The sequence below is a fragment of the Perca fluviatilis genome, chromosome 10 (genome assembly GCF_010015445.1).
Source record: "Perca fluviatilis chromosome 10, GENO_Pfluv_1.0, whole genome shotgun sequence".
Classification (NCBI taxonomy): Eukaryota; Metazoa; Chordata; class Actinopteri; order Perciformes; family Percidae; genus Perca; species Perca fluviatilis.
In genome coordinates, this window is record NC_053121.1 from 14,508,669 (window position 1) to 14,532,938 (window position 24,270).

The window sequence follows — 24,270 nt, forward strand, 5'->3', positions numbered from 1 at the left end:
CTGAGGCCCAGGAGAGTGAATGTCCCTGACTGAGGGCTCTTCGAAACCACCAACAAAATGATTTTTAAATAATGTATAAGTAATGGACAAAGTGTTTGCTTCTGTTTGGGGCCCTGGGCTAAAAGTTAGTGGGCAATAGCCCTGGCCAACATGTTCTCATCCCACCTGGCAAAGTAGAAATGTAATAATCACTCATTAACATCCTCTGTGTTTAACCCTGTGAACAAAAGAGGCACGACAAGTCCAAGCAACGTTTGAAAACACACCTACTGAAAAAGCGATATTACAAACATGTTTTTTAAGATATTTTATTTGTATATTACGTTACTTTTGTGAACTCAAGATATCTGTAAATTCATTTCAAGCACCAAAACAATTGTGTGTAGGTGTGTTTTCACAAGAGATTTGAGAAATTTCTTAAAGCAAACATCAACTTTTCAGCTTTACACTTCGCTCTGGAACAAATTTGGGGATCACATGGAAATTTGGGGATCACATGGAACAACACATGGAGATCAGGTTAAATATAAATACCCCTAAAAGGTGAATGTAAAAAGATATGTAAAATTGCCCTTACATCTCAGAGGGTTAACAGAGTATAATCTCCCATGTCTGGCCCTATCTCCACAGTGCTGTGGAGGAAGGTCTGGCTACACCACAGATGCATTTTGGAATAGGAGAAAAAATGCTCTGGGTGGCTTTGCAAAATAGTGTCAGGAAGGAACTTGTTTTGATGAAACATTTGCACCCAGCAGAAGGAAACGTCACCTACAGTATTAAATTAACTGTTGACACAAAACAGTAATGTGAGCTATTTAAATTAGCTGGATAAATAGTTAAACCTCAATGGCTCTTACCAGTGTATCTCCATGTGTACTTCGTCCACATCAATCCCACCAATCAGTCCCAAAATGTCCCAGTTACAGAGGAAATGCCCTAAACATATTTAAATATAAAAACTATCTAGACGTTAGATGAAAAGAGCCTGGAGCAGAACCTGCACCGCCTCCTGGGACGTTTCTGGATTTTACTGTTGTTTAACCAATAATTGGGCGAGGACAGAAGTACTCCAAAGCAGTGTTTGTTGTGCTGGAAATACAAAGCAGTCCCCACTTCACCAAAGTGTCTGGAAAGCCATTATTATTTCAAATGATAGCTACTGCCTCAGCAATAGAAGAGTGGCTTTAATGCACTTTTTTTTTTCAAAAGGTAGGCTAATGTAGCTTGTGTGTAAATCAAGGAAAATAAATAATACTGATGATGATACTTAAATGATATCAAATAAGATGAAACAAGATTGTTATAAAAACAGTTTGAACTCAACTAAAGCTCGGACTCGTTCACTCATGTTTCCAACTTCCCTTTATTAATTATACCACACTCAGGGTAACTATGGTGTGGCCGATTTGCCAATCAGTGGCTTAGCTGTTGATCAAAATCGGTGACTCAGAACTATAACCAAAATAATGGGAAGCCTTGAAATAATAACTATTGTGCAAACAGATAATGTGCCTGATCCAAACTAGCTGTCCTGCTTTCACATGTAAACCTAGCCTACACAAAGTAGCAAGGTGGCATGTAGAAAAATGTTTGTGTTGTATGGCAACAGTCCAGGCCCAGTCCAGTTAAGGAACTATTTGTGTTGGCAGAGCCAACTATATGATCAAATAAACAAAGAATGGCATCATCATTTTTATCATCGACCTTCAGCGCTCACTGGATCGGTTCACAGCTGAGTGTGAAGCGGCTGGGATGAGGATCAGCACCTCTAAATCTGAGGCCATGGTTCTCAGCAGGAAACCGATGGAGTGCCTACTCCTCGTAGGGAATTAGTCCTTACCCCAAGTGAAGGAGTTCAAGTACCTCGGGGTCTTGTTTGCGAGTGAGGGGACAATGGAGCAGGAGATTGGCCGGAGAATCGGAGCAGCAGGGGCGTTATTACATTCACTTTATAGCACCGTTGTGACAAAAAAAGAGCTGAGCCAAAAGGCCAAGCTCTCGATCTACCGGTCAATTTTGGTTCCTACCCTCACCTATGGTCATGATGGCTGGGTCATGACCGAACACCGGTACAAGCGGTCAAAATGGGTTTCCTCAGGAGGGTGGCTGGCGTCTCCCTTAGAGATAATGGTAATGTTTTGTTACGTTTTGTCGGGGCTGAACGCATGGCATACTTTAAATTGTCAACATGTAACTAAAAAGCATATTTTCTCTTTTTATTTGTCAATGTCTTTTGCTCTTATGAACATACATTACAGGCTCTGCAAGTTGATTAGAATTGAATAGACAAATGACAAATAGTCATATGCAGATTATTTTTCTTTCATTTAAATAAATTGTTTGTATAAGTATCTCAGTAGGCTATTAGAAAGAGACTCATTAATTAAAATGTCTGACTTGGGAAAATAAAGAAAACTCTGTCACTTACAGCTCAGGGCCATCGACAAGCTTACTCTGTTACATTGCTCTTTCCAGTGGGTTCATATTTGTGTGTGTGTGTGCGTGTGTTGTGTGTGTGTGTGTGTGTGTGTGTGTGTGTGTATTTATATTGTGTGCGTGCATGGCTTGTGTTTTATTCTGAGTGTGTGCTGATGGTGGTGGAGGGGTCATAAAGCGCAGAGTGGATACATTGTGTTGTGGAGATAAAAGATTCCAGCGGACAGATCAATAGGCCATATCAGCCTGCTGTTAAATTACTGATAACACTATTTGCTTTATTTGCTTTTTTCTGCTGCTGCACTCATGCCACATTTCTCTGCCTGGAGCTCTGATGTTATACTGGACAGTTGTGCATGTGTGTGTGTGTGTGTGTGTGTGTGTGTGTGTGTGTGTGTGTGTGTGTGTGTGTGTGTGTGTGTGTGTGTGTGTGTGTGTGTGTGTGTGTGTGCATGTGTGGGTCCGTCCGTCCATGTGTGTGTGTGTGTGTGTATGTGTGGGGGAAGTTATTTAGTTGATGTTCGGTCTGATGGCTATCAGTTTAATTCTATGGCTTAAGACAAGGTGATACATCCAGTCTCTGTCTGTTCCTAAACAGAATTCTCTGTTTTATTTGGTTTTAGCAGGTTTACACTCTCGCTCACCTCAGGTGGCAACCAGCAGCAAAACTAATTCCTGCTTTTACACAGTTGTCCTCAGAGTTACTGAGAAAGTTATGTGTCAGACCTGTTTGTCATGATGGATCCTCACTTTCTTGTTCTATAATTTTAGTTTTTTACTAGAATGATTTATTATTTAATAGATTACATGATTCATAAATTCTGAATACATACAGGGGCAATCACAATGATTCAACCCCGTTAAACTGTAAGACATTCTAGTGACGTGAATGAAATTGAATGAAAGCTCAGGGTTTGGTACACACTCCACAGTTACTAATGATACTACATTTATATATTTAATTCTCCCCTAAAGGTCAATAATCAAAATTATACAGCAGCAAAGTTAATATTTTGGCGAGCATCCTTTCACCTTTATGACCTCCATTTAAGAATTCCGGTAGTGTCTCACAATCCTCTGACACCTCTTTTTTTCCTAGTGTGCAAAAGCTTCCAAGCTCACTAATATTCTATGGTTTCCGTGCTGCCACTGCTTTCTTTAAATCCCACCAAAGACTTTCAAAGGGATCCCAATCCAGGGACTGAGATGGCGTGCGGTGAGGTTTCCAGGCATCACGTCCTTGCTTCTAGTCTGTACTGACACGTTTGTTGCCGCCTGCATCAGGTGCTCCTGCCTGTCCCTGGCAGTAATACAATTTAGTGATTAAAAACAGCAATATTAAGGAGGGGTTTAATAATTATGATATATGGCTGAATTGCTAAAATTATCATGCTACTCAGAAAGATTATGTTACATATTTCCCTTATCAATTTCATTCAAGACAACAAACCATTAAACCCCCATATACTCAGCAGGGTGGAATAACTGCATATTAGTCCATTCTTAGCAGTCTGTTATTGTAGAGCACAAAGCATATGTGAAGTTACATAGTACAGGAAGTATTCACGATTCACACACAATGGCCGTGGATGCCATACAAGGTGGTAGTTCAGTGTCTTGCCCAAGGACGCTTCGCCAGGGATCAAACCACCAACCTTCCAAATGGCAGGCGACTGCTCTACCACTGAGCCACAACCGCGTAGTGCTGAAACTAATCTGCATACCCGGACTCCTGGTACTGGTCTACGTAGAATTATGAGTTTTACTGTAGGTCCTGTGCAGCTGTGAGGGTAATTCCCCCCAGAGTCTACTCTACTCCACATGTGTTTTTTTTATTTCTAATAAGAGGTTGGAGTATTAATTGCTGTTTACACTAAAACGTGCTAACCATTCTGTACATGCTGTTATTCCATCTGTCTGAACATATGTATTTATTCTTGTTGTATGGAGTTTCACCAGTTGTAATACAGCATTAATTTGGCAGTGGAGGATCAATACTAAAATTGCTTATAATGTCCTACTACTGATCGTATGAGTTGTAGTCTCCTGGGGTCGGCGTCTAGTGAAGCCTCCCAGCATGCACCATGGCAACAAACTTATGGAGGTTAATTTTTATGTCGTATTTGTTACTGGTCTCATTGTCTTCTAAAACTTTTTCACTGTTGTACTAACGTTACCAACTATCAGCAGCAGGCGGAGTCTACACGCTGCCTCCTGTTTATGCCCAGTATATGAGAATGTTGATGAGAGATGAAGTTTGGGTGTGTTAGTTTAAATGGAGATTAGTTATTCTACTAAAAACGATAAAAAACACCTTGTGCACAGAGATCGCTTTTGGCTCAAAACTCAAACGCTTAAAAAACAAAACGTAGCGGTGTAGCCTCAGTTCAACTTGGCGGTCGAAAGCTCTGGAACCAGCGAGGAAGTGGACCTGTTGTCAAGCTCAACTTTTAAACTAACATAGACAGAATTCCTAAAAGCCTAATGAAAAGTTTGAACATGTACAGTTCCATGACAACTCTATCAGCTGATGAGGACTGTGCCATCGGGGCAGTAGCTTCAGAAAAAGCATGTAAGTGGACCTTGAGTGGAGAGTGTTTTGTCAATTCCTGATGATGCTGTCCCAAATCTTGTACGTAATTTATGCTTGTTGGCATCAAGCCACTGGAAGGTAACTTGTTTGTATCTCTTTCTTTCCTATTCAGCATATTATACTGTAATTTAATCAGCCTTTGAGAGCTGATTACTTACATTCTTACTAAATTCATACACATTTAAATTTCCTACTTCAATCCCAGGAGTTGTTTGCTTATAATAAAGTAATTATTCTGTATACTGAGACACTGACAGCTCTTTTCTAACTGTGTATGCAGCCGCTGTAGCTCGATGTTATAATTGTCAGAAAATCTGACTTAATTATCCAAGCTTGAGCTCTTCAGATTGAAACATCTTGTCCTAATTATGAGGAGTGGAAGTATTTCTTCCACTGTGATTGGATGTGACAGGAACAAGATAGCTGATGACAATAGGGACATGAAATGGGCAGACAAGAAATGGAAGATTGTGATGTTTTCTGTGAAGACTACATTTGCTCATATATTTCAAAGTACTAATTATCATATTACTTAAAGAACATGTAACCAATCTGCTGCATTCTCCTATAAGATGCCTTATTCAGATGAGGCAACCTTTAATTAGAACATTTAAAAGCTGGAAGCACTTTGTGTTTTTATCCCATACAAACAGCAGTGATCACGGCAGTTATTTTTATAGACCCCTGTTATTAAAAGTCCAGTCACCTGTTTTGAATGTTATCAGTCCATTGAATGGGTTATCTGTGTTTACCAGCCTTATAAATATGGGTCAGAAGAAGCCTGCTAGTACTAGTAGGTTCAGAAGGCCGTTATCATCCATTCACATGGTAACGGTCACCTTTTGCGTGGTCAGGATCCGTTGGCATCACATTTTAATGCTCTGGGAGCCCCGTTGAATTCAAACAAAACTAATGTTACTTGGTTAGGGAAAACACGTGGTTTGGGTCATATGAATGTTACGTAAGGAACAGTAGGTAAGAAAGTTAACTTATGTAGCCTACGTAATAAAGTCAACATTTACTTTTGGTCAACACTGGTCTCCAGGGTGAAAGTCCTGTGTTTGTTTGACCCATCCACCACCCCAACCTTACACAGACTCTTCACACTACATCATCTTAATGCACCGCGGTCGAGCAGTTGCTATGAGCGTCGAGTATTGACATGGATGGGTGATCCAGCTTACCAATGGACGATAACGGCTCAAACTTGGAGTTGGGCCCCACCGCATCATATCTATGGTAGTGACAACAACTGATTCCCTTCAATTGGCTGAATCATTTAGATTGGGTGGTCCAGTAAAATACTCTCAGTTGAATCCTGTTTCAATTGACATCTCCTGTAAACATCAGACCGTCTCATTGATGTTCCTAGGCTTGGAGCGTTTCTAAACCCTGCAATAACAAACGTTACTGATACCATAGTTCTATGAGCACATATGAAAGCTAGACCACCCCTTGCTGAAGAACTGAACATTGGAACTTCCTGCTCAGCCAATCAGGATGACCCAGGCTCCTCCCAAAGGTTATAACATGCCCCAACTCCGCATATACACAGTTGGCAACCACTAATGGTTACAAGCTTAGAGGACTTATGATTACAGTGTGTAACCATTCCCTTGTGGTTTGGGAAGACCACAACCACTGTTCCAACACAAGCGGTTTGAAAAAGAAAATATTAACTCTGTGTCATATAGCACCAACACCTTTTTCAAGTGGAACACTAACCTAGCCTGGCTCCGCCCTCCTACGTACTTACGCTCAATTTTCATTTCCCTTCAGTACTCCGTCTGGGTTTGCGGTATATTCTTGGGTTTTCTTCTTCAACATTTTTGGCGGTCCAATCAACGAACAGAGGGAGTGGCTGAGAACGATGACTATGAGGATGTGCGCTAGAAAGATGCGAGCGAAGCCATTCGGTCCGTTGTGGCAACGCCGCAGAATATCCAGAAGTTAAAGCCAGAGCAAGAACAATCTTTGCTAAGTTGTGTTTGTGGCCATGATGTTGTGGCCCTCCTCCCCACGGGGTTCGGGAAAAGTTCGATTTTGCAGCTTGCTCCGTTAGTGGTGCTAATGCTAATAGCCTTGACGGTCTCCCCTCTTGTTGCACATGCGCATGACATAAGTCACGACCAAACGTTAGCGATTGGTTATGGCAGATCCAGAGTGGCTCTGGGCATATCCAATAGTTTTAAACTTCAACAAAGTAGCCGCCTTCAAGGAAGTTAACACTTGTCAATGGAGAGAGGCCAGACTCTCTGTACAAATGAAATGTACGAGAGTCTGACACGACCAGGCTAACACTAACCTGGATCAGCCCTAGCCGAATGAACCTGCATCCTTAACACCCTTATCATGCTGGTTGATATTATGCTTTGGTGCTGCACGCTCCTGCATTTTCTATAGACTATACAACACACGGTTGAGCCACAGAAAGCCTGGAGTGTTGAGGGCCTCTTGAGTTTGCCCATTTGAAGATCTGTCCTTAGTTCCAAGAGTGATTTTTGGAATGATTGTGATGCTCAAAAACATTTAGTTATTGTTTTACAGCAATCTTTTTTGTAACCATTGTGTACGAGGTGTGGAATGTTGGTCCAGAAGAGCGCCATTCTCTCATTCCTATGCAGATTATACTGTATGTAAATCACGCTCCCCTTGCCCCCTACTCTCCTTAAAAGTTAAAAGTTAAAACCAGTGTCAAAAAAAATAATTAAATACAATAATTTTAATGGCTGTTTATTTATTGATTTTTGTTTTCATTATTTTTGTATTTTTTAACACATTATTTAATACAAGTGTTTCAATGCCAATGTTTCCTTTTTCAGTTCAGCTTTAATTTAATATGCCAACATTTAATGTCACTGTCCTAGCTCCATAATTGAAACAATGAAGTTACCAATAACCGAGGAAACTATTTGCACAGTCAATGGAAAACATGCAGAAATATGTCATCCAGTGTGTGTGTGTGTGTGTGTGTGTGTGTGTGTGTGTGTGTGTGTGTGTGTGTGTGTGTAAAGCGTGGCTACAGGACAACAGCTCGCAGTTTCATTAGCTGAAGGAATGTGAGTGGACTCTGGTGGAGAGAAGGTTTCCCTCTCTGTGTCCTTATAAATGTTGAAATGTTGGCCAGCTATGACCTAACCAGTTTGTGTGTGTGTGTGTGTGTGTGTGTGTGTGTGTGTGTGTGTGTGTGTGTGTGTGTGTGTGTGTGTGTGTGTGTGTGTGTGTGTGTGTGTGTGTGTGTGTGTGTGTGTGTGTGTGTGTGTTTGTCCTCCCAGCAGTAAAGCGTATTTTATTGGAGTTAACACTAAGGTCAAATAAAGCAGATTTATTTCCACGGATTACTAGCACTCTGCTAGCCAGTCCATAAAACAGAAACCAATCACACACACACACACAAACATTCACAGTGAAGGACTGTGCAGCAGAGATATCATTGCTACTGAGTGAAAGAGCCACTCTGGAAATAAGGTGTTATGTTTAACCATGTTAGCCCTAAAAAGCCACAGAGACCTCAAAGTGATTTCAGCTTTTGAAAGCTGGACAGCCGCTCTCAGCCCCTCACACCGTCTCATCTCTTCTACTAGTGCTCAGTATCCACATTTTGGCTAAATTACTGATCTATTTCATGGTTATTTTATGGTGTATTTCTCTGCAATAATTCTGTGTGTAGAGTTGAGTTTACTGTTACTCTGATGCAGACATCTAATAAACCCATTGTTACTACCTGCCAGCAATGTGTTACTCAACACTCGACCGTTTCCAAGTGACTGAAGGAGATGAGCACAAATGACTTTAAATCAGATTTTAAACTGCAACATTTTCAACATCTATGTTGTTGCATGTGTCCTCCAGCAGGAAGATCCATGACAGCTCCTGACTGTTAAGCTGGTGACTGAGATCAAACCGATGAAATGCACAAATGTTGGATATTAACTGCCATTCTAACAGTCTGACAGTTGTGATCAAACAGGAACACTCAATATTAACTATAAATGGATATGTGCACTCATTTACTTGTAATTAACACACAAATAACCGGAATGTCGCATCAGAATGATACTAAGTTTAAGCATGTCAGGCCTGAAACAATATTATATATGTTAATATATAATTTTGTATTGATACTGATAAGATGCTGCAATATATATGTTTATATACAATTATTATCATTACATTTATAAAGAAAAAGAATATTAAAAAGGAAAAGATGGGATTCATTGTGCAGGTGTATGTTATTATATATTTATTATAATATAGAAAAAAAAATTATGTTTCTCACAAATTGCATGAATTTCTACCCAGACTGAGATATTAAACCATCCTCCAGTCTTTTTGTTTGAATGTGTAAAGGGCGTATTCAAGCTAAGATAAGGTGCTAATTTGCTCTTCAGAGCATCAACTTCATCAGTTGATGCTCTGCTTTAGTAGGGTTTATCCAAACAAATTTATGAATATGAAGCCTCAGGGCCCTTAAAGTCTGAAGCCTCGGGCCCTTAAAGTCTGAAGCCTCAGGGCCCTGAAAGCCTGAAGCCTCGGACCCTGAAAGCCTGAAGCCTCAGGGCCCTGAAAGCCTGAAGCCTCGGGCCCTTAAAGTCTGAAGCCTCAGGGCCCTGAAAGCCTGGGGCCCAGGGACAGTTATCTTCTTGGTATTCCAGCCTTGAATCCATGTTAGAACGGATTTCAAGATTCTACATGTTTTTTTCATCTACAGTGCACTATATGTATCAATAAGATACAGCTCCTCAGGCTGTGACTTTTTATCTAAAGCTGTTTTTCACATATGAACTCCGGACTATGTCCCAGGAACCAGGTCCTGACATAGTCCGGAGTTTCCCTTCCTCACATGGAGCACCAACAGGAGATTGTTCGTGTCAGAGCGTTCTCACTTCCCGGAAATCCTCCGTTTGGTTTAGGCGAGGGGTGGCGCCTGGGTAAAGCGTGCAGGAGGCATGACATGACTCAGCAGATTACACCGTAGTCACGGTGCAGCTTCCTAATTTGGTAATAAAAAAACGAGTCTCTCGCCGTTCCTTGAATCTGTCTGAAGATTTCAGCGTCGGCCCTTACCGACAGAAGTTCCTGAACCTCGTCGTCTCTCCAGTTAGACATTTTCGTTGGCATCCTCGTGTAAATCACCGTCCTTCTTCTTCTTTACCTTTGGATGTTTTTTTAATTGCCACTTTTGCGCCAGCCACCTGATAGAAACATCATCAACACGCCCACTTGCTCGTTGTGAATTCTCAGTCGGACATTAAACAGACTTTGTACTCTGGAGCTGGCAGGGTAAAGAGCATCTGATGTCCGCTCCAACTGATTCTCATATACAGCTCCTCCGGGTAATGTCTAGGTAAGTTCAGGGCTGCAGTGCATGATGGGTGAAAGATGGGTTATTAGAGTTAGTGGAGCTCTTGAATTTTCACTAAGCAGGACAGGGCCAAACAGCATGTTGCCACAGACAGAATTTAGCAAGTATTATTTAGGAGAGCAACGCTGGAGAAGCTGATGAATGATCAATTGATTAAGCAATTAACAGACAATATAATGGCCTTTCTGAGCTTTAGACTGTACTGATTGGCTGCCATCATTTCCTGCTTTGTCAGGAGCATGATAGCTCATAAATATTGATCTGCTGGTATCTGTGTGTGTGTGTGTGTGTGTGTGTTTGTTTTTGTGTGTGTGTGTGTGTGTGTGTGTGTGTGTGTGTTTTGTGTGTGTGTGTGTGTGTGTGTGTGTGTGTGTGTGTGTGTGTGCCTGGTCAGCACTTTAAGTGTCATTGTGTGTTATATCAGCCAGAACAACACTGAGGCCTTGTATTGAAATATTAAAAACATTAATGTTGCCCACCAGTTTGAGAGATTTGACCGTGAGCTAAAGAACACATTGAGGGAAATCACATTGCTCTGCTGTCTGCCACAGTGACGGGTTTAGTACGACCACTGGGGGCATGTCTAATTCTACACATAGTGGCTTTAATGCCCAATCACAAATGATTCATTTTCCTCCCATAAGGTTGAAGAAAAGTATGCATTATTATTTCTATGGTCATTCCCCAGTCTGAACAGAGAAATAGTGTGAAAATAGCTGTGGATATTTATGTCATCCTCACAGGAAGTCTCCTGACCATGAGCACCAGCATCACGCCAATCCACCTGTTCTCGGAGGTCTGTGTCATAGACTTCATATAAAGAATGGACGTAGCATCAGGGACGTCACCCATTGGTTTGTGGACTGCCGTCTTGAACGTGGATGTATAATCAGACCTGGATACAGCGTTGGAGGCAGAGACCCGTTCATTCCTCTGAGAGTTGCTCAGTGGAACATGAAGCCATCTGGAGCCAAACATGACCCGGAGTATCAGCCCTGCTTCTGCTCTGTGCGGCCCATAGAGCAGGCTCACTAGAGACCTCCGCCCGGCTGAGCAGGCTACTTCCTGTTTAGCGCTTCTCTAACTTGAATGGGGATTAAATGATTTAATCTTGCGGCTCTTCTAGACTTTCCAAATATTATTGGACCGAATGGATCAAATTCCAGTTATTTCACAGGGGCTGTGACGTTAAAAAAAAAAACTGCCTCCGCTGATTTACCGACGTCTCTTTCTCCATGTAAGTCTGAGGAAAAAAGTCTTTTTGGGCCAGAGGGCATCACGTAACGGGCCGGAAGTTGCAGTTCCATTATTTGGACGCTATGTTCAATTTGCTTCAAAGCCCTGCGCATATCGTGAGGGGCTGGCTTTGAAGACAGAAGTTTGGATTTTGCCCAGTCGCCATCTTGGTATTTTGGACCCAGAAGTGACCATACAGTAACAGTGTAGTTATATTTTGAATGTTATTTCATTTGATATCCACACTGATCCCCGCTCAAGACTCTTGGCCAGTCAACATTTTCTGAATAATACAAAGGGTCCCATTCAGCTCAGAGCTCAGTCCCAGTCCCAGTCAGAGGAGTCGGGGCTCTCACTGGGAATAAAGCAAACACCCACATGGATGCCCACCAGGCCTCACACTGAATACACTGATCACTAGAGCACGGACAGCGGGGGAGGGGGCTTTTATTGTGAAGGGAAAAGAACAAAATTGTGTCGCTTGATTCCTGCAGGTTTACAACTAGTTTCTAACCATCAGCGATGATGAGAGCGTTAAATGTTGTGAGACATATGTTCTATCATTTTAGCACTAATGTGTAATCATTTATGTTTAAAGGAGAAGGCTGACGATGTTCTTTGTGTTTCTTATTGTTGACTACTTCCACGTGCACCCTCACACCAACACTGAATGTCTGACAAACACAGCCTGATAAATCTTCTTCCTCTGTGAGGTAGAGCTTCATCGTCTTACAAACAATAAGCTGTTAGACAACCAGCAAGCCTCACAGTGGCACGGCGTCTTCAGCAGGAACCAATGAGCTAGGCCAGCCTAATTGTTTTAAAAAATGTAAAAAATATTGACAAAAGTGATTCTCTAAAACAGTTGCTTGCTGTAGTTTTATCAAACAAACAGATGGAAACAAAGTGCTTTCGTTGGGGACTATTTTCAGCAGCGGATGAATCCACATTTGGTGCTCTAGTAAGTATTTGTGGCAGCAGGACGGTGTGTGTGTGTGTGTGTGTGTGTGTGTCTGTGTGTGTGTGTGTGTGTGTGTGTGTGTGTGTGTGTGTGTGTGTGTGTGTGTGTGTGTGTGTGTGTGTGTGTGTGTGTGTGTGTGCGTGTGTGTGTGTGTGTGTGTTCATGGTTATGAAGGAACATGTCAGCCAGAGCAACAGTGTGGCTCACTGATGAGTTTGTATGATACATCCTACTAATACTACAAATAGGCAGTGAGCTACACTGTTTCAGTCAATTTAATAATAGCTAGAATTAAAACGAGTAAAGAATGGATAGATAAAAATAGGAAGATCCGGAAAAAGAAAGAGAGAGAGAGAGAGAGAGAGACAGGCGGAGAGACAGAGACGGACAGAGACAGTCAGAGACAGGCAGACAGTAGAGTTTAATGATTCCAGATGAGCTGAGTGGTCCGCCTGACAACTGAAATGAACAGGAATCAATAGTGAGAGCGTCTGTCTGCAGCAGATAAGACGCACACACACAATGTTGACTATTAAAGACGACAGCTTGAGATATTACACTATTAGTTATGCTATTTTTAATCAGCTATCATATTTAATTAATTCTCCAGGTCAGATGTTATCTGAGTGTCTAACTGTGTGTGTGTGTGTGTGTGTGTGTGTGTGTGTGTGTGTGTGTGTGTGTGTGTGTGTGTGTGTGTGTGTGTGTGTGTGTGTGTGTGTGTGTGTGTGCAGGATGGGGGGCTATTACTCCTGTAATGGGGAAGAGGAGGAGGGCTAATCTAAAATACAGAACCTTGAAAAGGCACAAAATAGAAAAACAGGAGGAATGGAGGGAGCAGGGCGACGGATGGAGAAAGGAGGGCGACAGGGATGGAGTCAGAGACGGGAAAATAATGTGAACTATATGTTAAATAATATAAAAAATAGGCTGTACTGATATGGGATTTTAAAGCCAGTGGTTTTGGGACAGATGTCAGTTTTGTTGATATCTTTGATGTGTCAATATTTTTACATTTTTTAAATCTCTTTCTAAGTGTTCAGTGTCTCCTGTCACTGTTTGGCTCTGACATGCCTCACAAACAACACTCAGACTGTGAGACTAAACTCAAACTGTGTATCAAATGCAAGCAGCTGACTGATGCTGACTGCTCTCTGCTGCAGTCGGTTTTAAACAGATCATATAATATAATAAACATAAAAATATAACATCTTACCGTATATATATATATATATATATATATATATATATATATATATATATATACAACGCTTACAACAGGCACACCAAACAACAACGCTATGTATTACAATGTTAATTATTATATATTATTATCATTACTATATTATAACTGCATTTTGTGTCATATGTTGTTTGTGAGAATTTACACAATAAAGTTGTGGGGAAAAGAAATACTGGGAACCAAGGAATGGTCCCGTTCCGAACGGGCGCACGCCCCAAACGGGCACTGCACTGGTTATGAGTGCATCATATCAGTGGTGGACACTTTAATAACTGTTCAGTTCTGTGTTCACACCAACAGATGAAGGGTGCAGGTGTGATGAAAGCCTCGCCGTCATCAGCTGGCTCTGACCGCACACCGTGTGACATCATCAGCTGGCTCTGACCACACACCGTGTGACATCATCAGCTGGCTCTGACCGCACACCGAGTGACATCATCAGCTGGCTCTGACCACACACCGTGTGACACCAGGCAGCTCCAGCTGCTAATTATAGTAATTATGATTCATTACTGGCTCAGATTAATTTAATAAAGAGGAGGCTGAGCAGAGCTCGTTAACCTTCATTAGAATAATTATAGACACACACACACACACAGACACATACCCACACACACACACACACACACACACACACACACACACGAGAGGGAGATTGGGAGTGTTCCCACAGTGTCTGTTGGCACACACTGTGGGAACCAGGACTGTGTGTGTGTGTGTGTGTGTGTGTGTGTGTGCGCGCGCGCGCGTGCGTGCACGTGTGTGTGCGTGTTTGTGTGTACTTTCATTGTAAGGAGCAAGTGTCCTCATAACAATAGTAAAATGAGGCAAAGCTGCTAACTGAGACATTTTGTTATCCTGATCCTGACAGACACACACACACACACACACACACACACACACACACACACAGTCATATTATGGCATTTTGCTGCAGACTTTTTTAACCTTAAAATGTGGGGTATTTTTTTTAATTAACGTTTAGTCTTTTAACGTTAGTTAATTATTATCATATTATTTAAATTGATTTATTTATCATTATTATTACATTTTTGGCAACATTATTATTGTTATTATGATTATGACTATTGGCATTACTACTATTACTGTAGCTTCATTCCAATATCTGTGATTTTTATGACATAGTCTTCAGTAGATCCAGGTGGACTCTCTCTGTGTCACTGTGCTGTTACATTCATGTTTAAATCAATTATTATACAAGGCAACCTGGCTTTAATTTACTGCCATCCAAAACCAGGAGAAGCTGCCTGGACTTCATCTGCAGATTAAAAATATATAAACATAATAATAATCATAATAGTTAATGATCTTCCATATTCTCCCCACCCTCTGTTCCTGTGTGTGTTGGCGGTGCTTTATAGTTTCCTCCGCTGTAGTTAAAATGCTAATATTTCCCGAGGAGAATCAGCTGCTGTGATATTTAATCTGGTTAATATATTGACTGTTTTAAAATAAAGCCATAAAGCCTGCACGCGGAAGCAGGAAGTAGATCAGAAGGCTGCCGTAATGGGTTTAGCTCTCTGATTGGCTAATCATGTCTCATTGTTTCGGTCATTATTTTGCCCAACTTTTAATTTCTTCCCCCTAAGGATCATTGAGCAAGGCAATTACATGGAGCTGACCTTGTGTATTAGGCGGGAGGAGGGCAGGAAAGATGTCCCATCACCCTCTTTCTTTTTCATTTCTTCCACAACAATATAAAGAGTGTGGCGTCAGAGGCTCCATCACCAGCCCCTCTCTCCCCTCTCCTCTCCTCTCCTCTGAATATTAAGTCCCGAGCATTAGAATAAACACGTCGTGTGTTAAATCAAAATCCAATTCTGTGCTCTATTATTTTCTGGCATAGTAATGACTGCCAAGGATTAGGAATCAATATTTCACTGCAGCGGGACATTACCGGCTTTATTCAGGCCGTAATTGAGTTTGGAGGAGAGGCCCTGCCCTGGAATCTGCATTCAAGATAAGGCTGCTTTTATGTGGAAGCTGCATGCGCGAGGCGACACACACACACAAACACACACACACACACACACACACACACACCCGAGCTGTACCTCTGCTAACAGTAACTCTGACTGGACTCACCTGGAGCTCCACAGTCACACCGTATGATCTGTGATCAGCGGAGGAGAAGAGCCAGCGCGCGCTCAGCTCTGTTTCTCCTCGTGCTCTGTTGGCCCGGACTGCTCCGCGCGCGCAGCCACGAGATAATAGACCATTAGTGGAAGTGGGATTCATTTGTAGACAATTACAAGATGGAGAGTTGAATAGGAGGCATAAATAACACACACACACATGTGTATATGATAGTGGGTCCACGAGGGGCCAGCTAAAAGCCAAAAAAGGCGTTAGAGCTGCACGAGCTGAAGGAGAGAGGGGGGGCTTCGCTTAACTAACTAATGGAGAGAGAGAGAGAGAGAGAGAGAGAGAGAGAGAGAGAGAGAGAGAGAGAGAGAGAGAGTGTGTGTGTGTGTAGAACTATTAGAGATAGATGAGCGTGCGTCCCGCCTTCAACTCCTGTCAGGCTGCAGAGTGCGCACCCACCGGTGAGCAGACAGAGCGCGCGAGGCTGGAGGTCGGGACGCCGAGGCTGTTTCTGCACGGGATAACACACACACACACACACACACAGAGAGAGACTTTAGATCACCGGAGCCGGGGCTGCAGCGTTGAAGCGGAGGATGACGGGAGGAGAAGTTTAAATATCTCTCTCTCTCTTTCTCTCTCTATGGGACAGTTAGTGATGGGACTCCTGAACCGGCCCGGGGTGTGAACACCGTGTAGTCCCTGTCAGCCGTGTTCACTGTGAGCCGCTCCGCATTCTGATCCGGATTCTTCATTTATGGGACAGGGAGAGTGACGTGATGAACCGGGACAGAGCGGGACCGGGGCCCGGAGCGGACGGGGTCCAGACTGTGATAAGCCGGGACAGAGCCGCAGCAGGGCCCGTGGCGGAGCCGGTCCAGGCCGTGATGAGTCGGGAGAGAGCGGTACCGGCGCCCGGAGTGGACGGGGTCCAGACTTTGGTTGGCCCGGACAGCGGAGACCTGCTGGACGGAGGGGCTGCCGGGAACAAGCGGCTCTTCTCCAGCGCGGGGCCGGGAGGCAGAGACGCTCAGGCCGGGGAGAACAACTCGGAACCTCCGCCGACCAACCCGGTGTTAGCCCCGCCACAGCAGGTAGGCCAGGTGCCCGGGAAAGGGGGTGGTCTCACAGCTGGACTAAAAACTGAAAATGAGCCAGTAAAGACGGAAGATTTGCAGGAAAATAAAAAAGAACGCAGAAAAATCCCGAAAAAAAAAAAACCGTGCCTGAGGAAAAATATCAAATGAAATTGGAGTCCTCCGTCAAAAAAAATGTTACGTTTTTAAATTAAGAAAAAAACATACAAGTTGACATCATTTTGGACCGTTGTTATTAGCACATATGTGTCTAAAACGTTGGAAAAAGCTAGTCACTGAAAAACTTACTAAAGAAGTCCACAGGGACCAGTTAGCAGCATTAGATCTGAGGAATGTCTTAGTTAGTTAGTTTATATGCTCACATTGATCTTCCATTCATTCCACTTAGGTGGTACCCACACAGCGTGGGTGCTGCGTCTAAGCCTTATAATGATATATAATAATTATATTAATTATAATATTATAATGGAAGGGAAACCCTGGGTTGGATGTGTGTGTGTGTGTGTGTGTGTGTGTGTGTGTGTGTGTGTGTGTGTGTGTGTGTGTTCTGGAGCTTCCTGTCTCGGCCTGTGTGTTCATGTTGTCTGACTCAAGCTGAGGCCTTCATTAAGATGTAGCTGTAAAAGGTGCTGCTTTAATGTGACGGGAAACAATAGGCTACAAATAAAATATATAGAGAAAGTTTCCATAAAGCTCACAGGGAAACACTACTGGATCAAATCCATAATAACAGAATGCAAACATGCGAGTTCAACCATTTCAGAATGATGTCATTTGATCTAAATTGCAGAATACAAATAAAACAGTCTTTGTTTTTCCTTAAATGGAATAGTTCGCAAAGTGCTCTTCTCTCCCGGGAGCTTTTCATGTCATTAACAGGATAAATCCTATACTCATATCTCAACTACATAATTGTCTCAAAAGAAATGTCAAAGGTGAGAGCTTGCCTTGCTTTTTGGCTTTTGGTTCCTTTTTTGTGTATAAATTAAATTATTAAACGAAAATTCAATAAAGTAGGCTATTAGTTTTAAAAAAAATTATCTGTATGATTCAATGAGGTATTAGTTGAAGTATTATTCATTAAATAGGCTTATCAGTTCTCAGTCATACGTTTATATGTTTAGATCAAATTCCATTGATGAGGTTTATTAGGAACTCTTCCGTGTTGATTAAATAATCTTATTTGTGTGAAGATTATTCTTATCATCAGACGTTAATAGGCCTCGGATTATTTCTAATATTAATGCGGATTATTCATGTCGACATGCTGGCCTCATTAATACATGATGCTCCTGACCCGAACTGAGCCGAGCTCTCTCTCTCTCTCTCTCTTTCTCTCTCATCTGCTCTCTCACTGCTCAGCTTCCGCCTGGACATAAATCTTCCGGATATAAATCCAGAACATATCTATATCATAAACACGGTGCACACTCACACACACACACACACACACACACACACACACACACACACACACACACACACACGCACGATCAAACTGATGGGAGAACTGTTACATGAATTCATGCTTTCATTCAACTCTAAAAACAAATGAAAAAAAAATAGCGTATGTTTGTTTTAAATTGATTTAATCCAGAAATAATACAAATCAGAGTTATCTTCCTTTTTGTTTTCCTGTAGATCAAAGTGCCGCTGCATATTAAATATAGATATCTGCGTCTATGTTGTGCTCTTTGCTTTGTGCACACACATTAATGTCATCACTGTTGTTTCAGGAGTGTAGGTATTTATTACAACTTGTATTATTATTATTATTATTATTATTATTATTATTAGCATTATTATTATTAGCATTATATTTTAACATTGAAATAATTGTGGCGAGTGTAATACATGAGTAAGAATAAAGGTTTATAAATGAATGAATGAAACTAAATGGAAAAAAAAGCCAACATGTCAAATAATTCCCATGATTCTCTGCAGGGCCCGACCGGGCACCGGACCACCTCGTTCTCCGTTCTGGACATCTTGGACCCCAACAAGTTCACGAGCAGCCGCCGCCTCCCGCAGCAGCACGCGGGCCACCGGGCGGAGCGCGAGCTGGGCGCGTTCGGAGCGGAGAACCGGAGAGGAGGCGCGGGGGAGCCCGGCCTGGAGCCCGCCAAAGGCTGCTACGCTCCGGAGGAGTACCCGAGCAGTAAGTCCCGTCTAATGCTCCGGAACAGGCTTCCGTTAGTCGGCTTTATTTCCCGCCAGTTTGTTCTCCGTCTAAATGTCTTGGAGCCTAAATGTAAACGGAAACCTAAAATAAATTATTGTATTGAGCTTTTTAAAATTGTTTTCGTTTGACTAAATCAGAATCTATGTTTGAGAGTTTATTTGATCATTTTGAGTCAGTGTTTAACCTCCTGTAAATTAAGATTTCTTTTGATTTTATTGTGTGTCATTTAGATGTGATAACTTTTGTTAAACGATTCTTTTCGGTTTAATTATTATTTTCTGCGTGAATCCTGGTTTCAGGAATAATTTGGCAACTTCCCTGTGTGTGTGTGTGTGTGTGTGTGTGTGTGTGTGTGTGTGTGTGTGTGTGTGCGCGCGCGCGTGCGCGCGTGTGTGTGTGTGTGTGTGACACGCCGGGACTGCCTAGAAAAGTAGTGAAAGAAATGGAAAATAAAAGAGAAGAGTTTCCTGAGAAGAAGCGGAAATGTTCATTCTCGACAGAAGAAAACACGTCGCCTTTAATTGAAGCTCAGTTAAAAAAAAAAAAGAAGGCACGAGGCAGGCTAATTGGCCACGGTCCGTGCGTGAGTTTGCGTGTGATCGGTATTATTGATTGGTGAATAGCTTTTTCAGACTGCAGCCTGTGTGTGTGTGTGTGTGTGTGTGTGTGTGTGTGTGTGTGTGTGTGTGTGTGTGTTTCCTCTGCTCAGATTGCTGCTCTCCTTCTCGATCCTTAAATCTTTAATTTCCCTTTTTCTGAACAAACATGACCTCTAACTGTCCAACGTTTCATACATGTTAATATTTAACTAATTAATAACTGCACCGAGAAAACTGAGATCCGTTCAGAAGATTTTTAACCATTTAAAAGTAAATGTGTCTCTGCACCATTGTTGTAAATAAAGAGATACTCTTACACATCTTATCAAACTCATGTGGAGTTTATGGGAATTTAAATGTAGTTTTCAGTCACTCTAAAGCTGAATATTAAGGTCTATTAAGGTCATATACAAAATTAATTTGGATGGTTTCTGTAAGTGTTTTGTCACCTACATTCATAAACGCTCTTATTACCATAATAACCATGAACTAATAATGAATGCATTAATAAGAGCATGTTTGGGCCCAACAGTGAGCCAATCACAGGGTATTATTATCCAGTACACACTAAACAATATATAAGATTTGAATTTTGAACACACCAAACACTAGACAAGATTTATATTTCAGTATCAGCTGATTGTTATGATTAATATTTTAGTGAGCAGACTAAAATGTGTTGGCAGTGAAAGAAAGAGTAAGGGCCTTTAAATCGACGTGCTTTACAAACTCCACATAAATGTGTGGGGGGTTCTGTGCTCAAAAATACTGTTATCCGCTTCTGGCGTTTTTATTTCGGCCAACTAAACCAGAAAATTTAAAATTTTATACATTCATATTTTTATTTCTGTAGTATAGTCATAGTGTACACTTTGTTTGAATTATTAAAATTCACAAATTGAAGCAGAGACACTCCAGCAGAACAGGGAAAATATTTCAGCTAACAGACATCAGCATGAAACTTCCCCAGCTGATTACTGACATGAATTATTGTTTGTATTGCAAGTCTTCTGGAATGTAATGTTTTAATATGCAAATGAGGCATTATCCAATGCTATTTTTTTGGTTAAATTTAGGAGAAATCTTCAGACACAAAATGGACAAAGTGGAGTCAAATAAATGTTTGCTTTCCACCAGTCTGAAAGAAGACATTATGTTATGGAAGATAAATGAGATATGATGTTCCTGCCCTTAATGAGGAATGTTTTATCAAACCGTTTTAATGTTGCACCTGTGCCACAACTGCAACATGTTCCTCTTATATTGTTAGGAGGTTTATAAATGTATTTTTAGTTTTGTGAAAAAATGTTAGATACGTGAGCCAGCCCGGCTGGATTACCAACCGGGCACAGCGGGAAACAAACGGCCCCCGGGCCCCAGACCCTGCAGGGACCCAGAAGTCTCTCTGTGGAAACTAGTTTGCATGTAATTGAATTTCGCATTTAAATTTTTTTTCCAAAGCATATATACAAACTGAAATGATAAGGGCATTAAGGGTGTCTCCCACATTTGTACTCTTCATGTTTTAGCTGCATATTCTAAAATACCAAACTACCACAACAGAATCACTGCAGCACGGGAGATAGGATTATTACTGTCTATATATATATATATATATATATATATATATATATATATATATATATATGGGGGGGCAGTACATGATTGAGTTGCCAACTGGAAGATCTCCAAATGTTTGGCTGATAACAGCTCATTGTCACGAAGCACTTCTATAATTGTGTGATTAGTTCCTCTGGAAGTCTTTTTTAAAGTTTGAATGACTTGCGTATAAATGATCTAATTAGACATTAGGGAAGTACATTTCCAAACTGCCAAGTTCTTTTAACTCTAATTTTGTTAAGATTAGAAAAGCTTACTCGTCTGTCACACGTGACAGAAATCTGTCTTTGACATGGCTCAAATGACATAAAATACATAAAAGATCAATAAGAGATACATGCAGAAACAGTGTAAAAACATTGACAATACAAACAGTGACACATACATATTTTAGTTTGACCTTGTTGACCTACTTTTGAATCAACCTAATTCCTTAAGTTATAAGTGTCATAGTACATAGTTGCCATATTGAACACCATATTACACGAGGACAAAGGCTGGCTAAGGCAAGACTGGATTACACACTGAGCGAAGTTGCACGGTCACACCAGGGGCCCCTGAAGGGCCCGGGATCACTGTGAGGCTAATGTATTGAACACCACCAAAGCACATTATAAAGTAAAAGGATACAGGCCGTGTGCTGCCGAGGCTCCCTGCTTCACAGTTTAGATTCAACGCCTCCATACTATTCTGACACGCTGCATACCTCTACTGTGTACTAGTGTTTAACTTAATAACCACACACTCAGTGACACACCACACACCTGGGACACAAGGCAAAAGGCAACAGGACACACATGCATTGAAAGGGCCCTTGGGGCCCCTATAGAGGGTTAATCGAGCCTTGGGTTTGAGACAGAATTATATCTTTGCAAAGCCCTCCGACAGTTCTGCGTTTGTGTGTTGCAGATGTCAATCAACTTTGTTCAGAAGTCTCTATAGGGCCAGCATGTAGTGGCCATTAGAGGAACTGCAGCCCAACACACACACACAAACACACACACACACACACACACACACACACACACACACACACACAGATGCCATGGCTGTTCATTTGACATTGTGTCTTTGTTGTGTGTTTCCAGAGGAAGGCTTTGTGTTCCGAGGCCCAGATGAGGAGGACTACCACAGAGCCGGGAGCCCTGACTCAGAGGCCCCAGACGGGCCCTACAGCAGTGAGGAGAGCAGCTCAGCTCTGCCCGGTAATGGAGACAGAGATCTGGGCCAGCACAGCCACCAGGACCCCGGCAGAGACACCAAAAGCCCCGGAGGAGGATCCGCGGGCCAGATCAGCGACGTCCAGAGCAGCGGGGGCCAGGGCCCTCAGGGCAAACCCAAGAGGAAGCGCTCTGGCTCGGACTCCAAGTCGGGGAAGCCCCGCAGAGCCCGGACTGCCTTCACCTACGAGCAGCTGGTGGCGCTGGAGAACAAGTTCAAGTCCACGCGCTACCTGTCGGTGTGCGAGCGGCTCAACCTGGCCCTGTCGCTCTCTCTCACCGAGACCCAGGTCAAGATCTGGTTCCAGAACCGCCGGACCAAGTGGAAGAAACAGAACCCCGGAGCCGACACCTCGGCCCCCACCGGCGCCGGGGGAGCAGGAGGAGCAGGGGGAGGAGGCATGGGGGGCCTCAGCCCCCTCAGCCCGTCCCCCCCCATCAGCGGGCACCTGGCCATGCACGCCGGCTACGGCCACCATCACCCCCCTGCCGGCAGCCTGGTCCAGCTGCCTTTCCTCACAGCCAGCCACGTCCTGTCCCCCTTCATGCTGGGGACACAGAGCTACGCTACGCCCGCCTTCTACAGCACACACCTGTAGACAGAATGCAGGGCACACAGACAGTGTGAAGACTCTCAGCAGACAGACTGTCCGTGTTCAGCGCTGCTCCCCTTTTTACTACCAACGTTTGAAGGCTTTCATTTCAACGGATTATTTTGATAGAATGTGAATATCTACCAGAAACTGTACATACATGCTCTAGCTCCCTATTCAGAATGCCGTTTTAAACCACGTGATAGACAAATAGTTGATTTCTTTGTTTTAAAAAAAAAAAAAAAAAAAGTCTGTATGAATATTGAATGTTTATTTATGACTTAAGGAATGGCTTGATCTATTGTCAGTACCGTGTAACTCCAGCTGTTGTTGTTTTCATTTCTGTTATTTATTGAATATGTTCACAGTTTACATAAAATCCTTGGATGTACTGAATCCTCAGCTCAACATGATATCGTCCTTTGATATTAAAATAATGCCAATGAAACGTGCCCAGTGTACTCTGTGTTCTGATGGAACAGCAGGACGCCGCTGGGTTCAGACTCGCTGTGTCCTCCCATGTCTCTTCCCACAGTCGGACAACATGAGGTGCGCCCGCCTCTCTCTGAAGATGTGCCGGGACATTTAACCCTAACCGGGTCAAGGTCTGAATATCAGCAGTCTACAGCCACGCTAGGGTCACTGTGAGGCTGCCCTTAGACACACGCTTTATGACGGTAAATGCTTTTGGCTTTATCATTTCAGTTTAGCATGTTAGCAAGCTCACATGTACTCATTAGCATAAAAACAAAGCCATGAGAAATAGTCCATTTCCGTGTCTAACTGCGTGTCAATCACTGCTCATGCACACACAACCATTCTCTCTTGTGGGGGGAGGGGCTTAGGAGACCGTTTTGGGCTTCAGCGGAAAGGGGGGAGGGACTGACAAGTTGTCGATGTTCAAATTTTTTGGCTAAGTCCTGGATCTTCACAATCCTACCTACAGCACCTTTAATCCCGAGGGGAGCATGAATGTGCGCACCAACGTTCAGCACAATCCATCCAATAGTTGTTGAGAT

General features: G+C 42.5%; 1 protein-coding gene across 1 annotated transcript; it reads left to right on the forward strand.

The window, feature by feature from the left end:
• The first annotated feature begins 16,368 nt into the window (after window positions 1-16,368).
• On the forward strand, window positions 16,369-23,699 carry nkx1.2lb (NK1 transcription factor related 2-like,b). Its single transcript, XM_039813930.1, has 3 exons — window positions 16,369-17,034; window positions 18,982-19,195; window positions 22,527-23,699. The coding sequence occupies exons 1-3, from the start codon at window positions 16,720-16,722 to the stop codon at window positions 23,255-23,257; spliced, it is 1,260 nt and encodes a 419-aa protein (XP_039669864.1). The 5' UTR covers window positions 16,369-16,719; the 3' UTR covers window positions 23,258-23,699.
• Window positions 23,700-24,270: the final 571 nt, after the last annotated feature.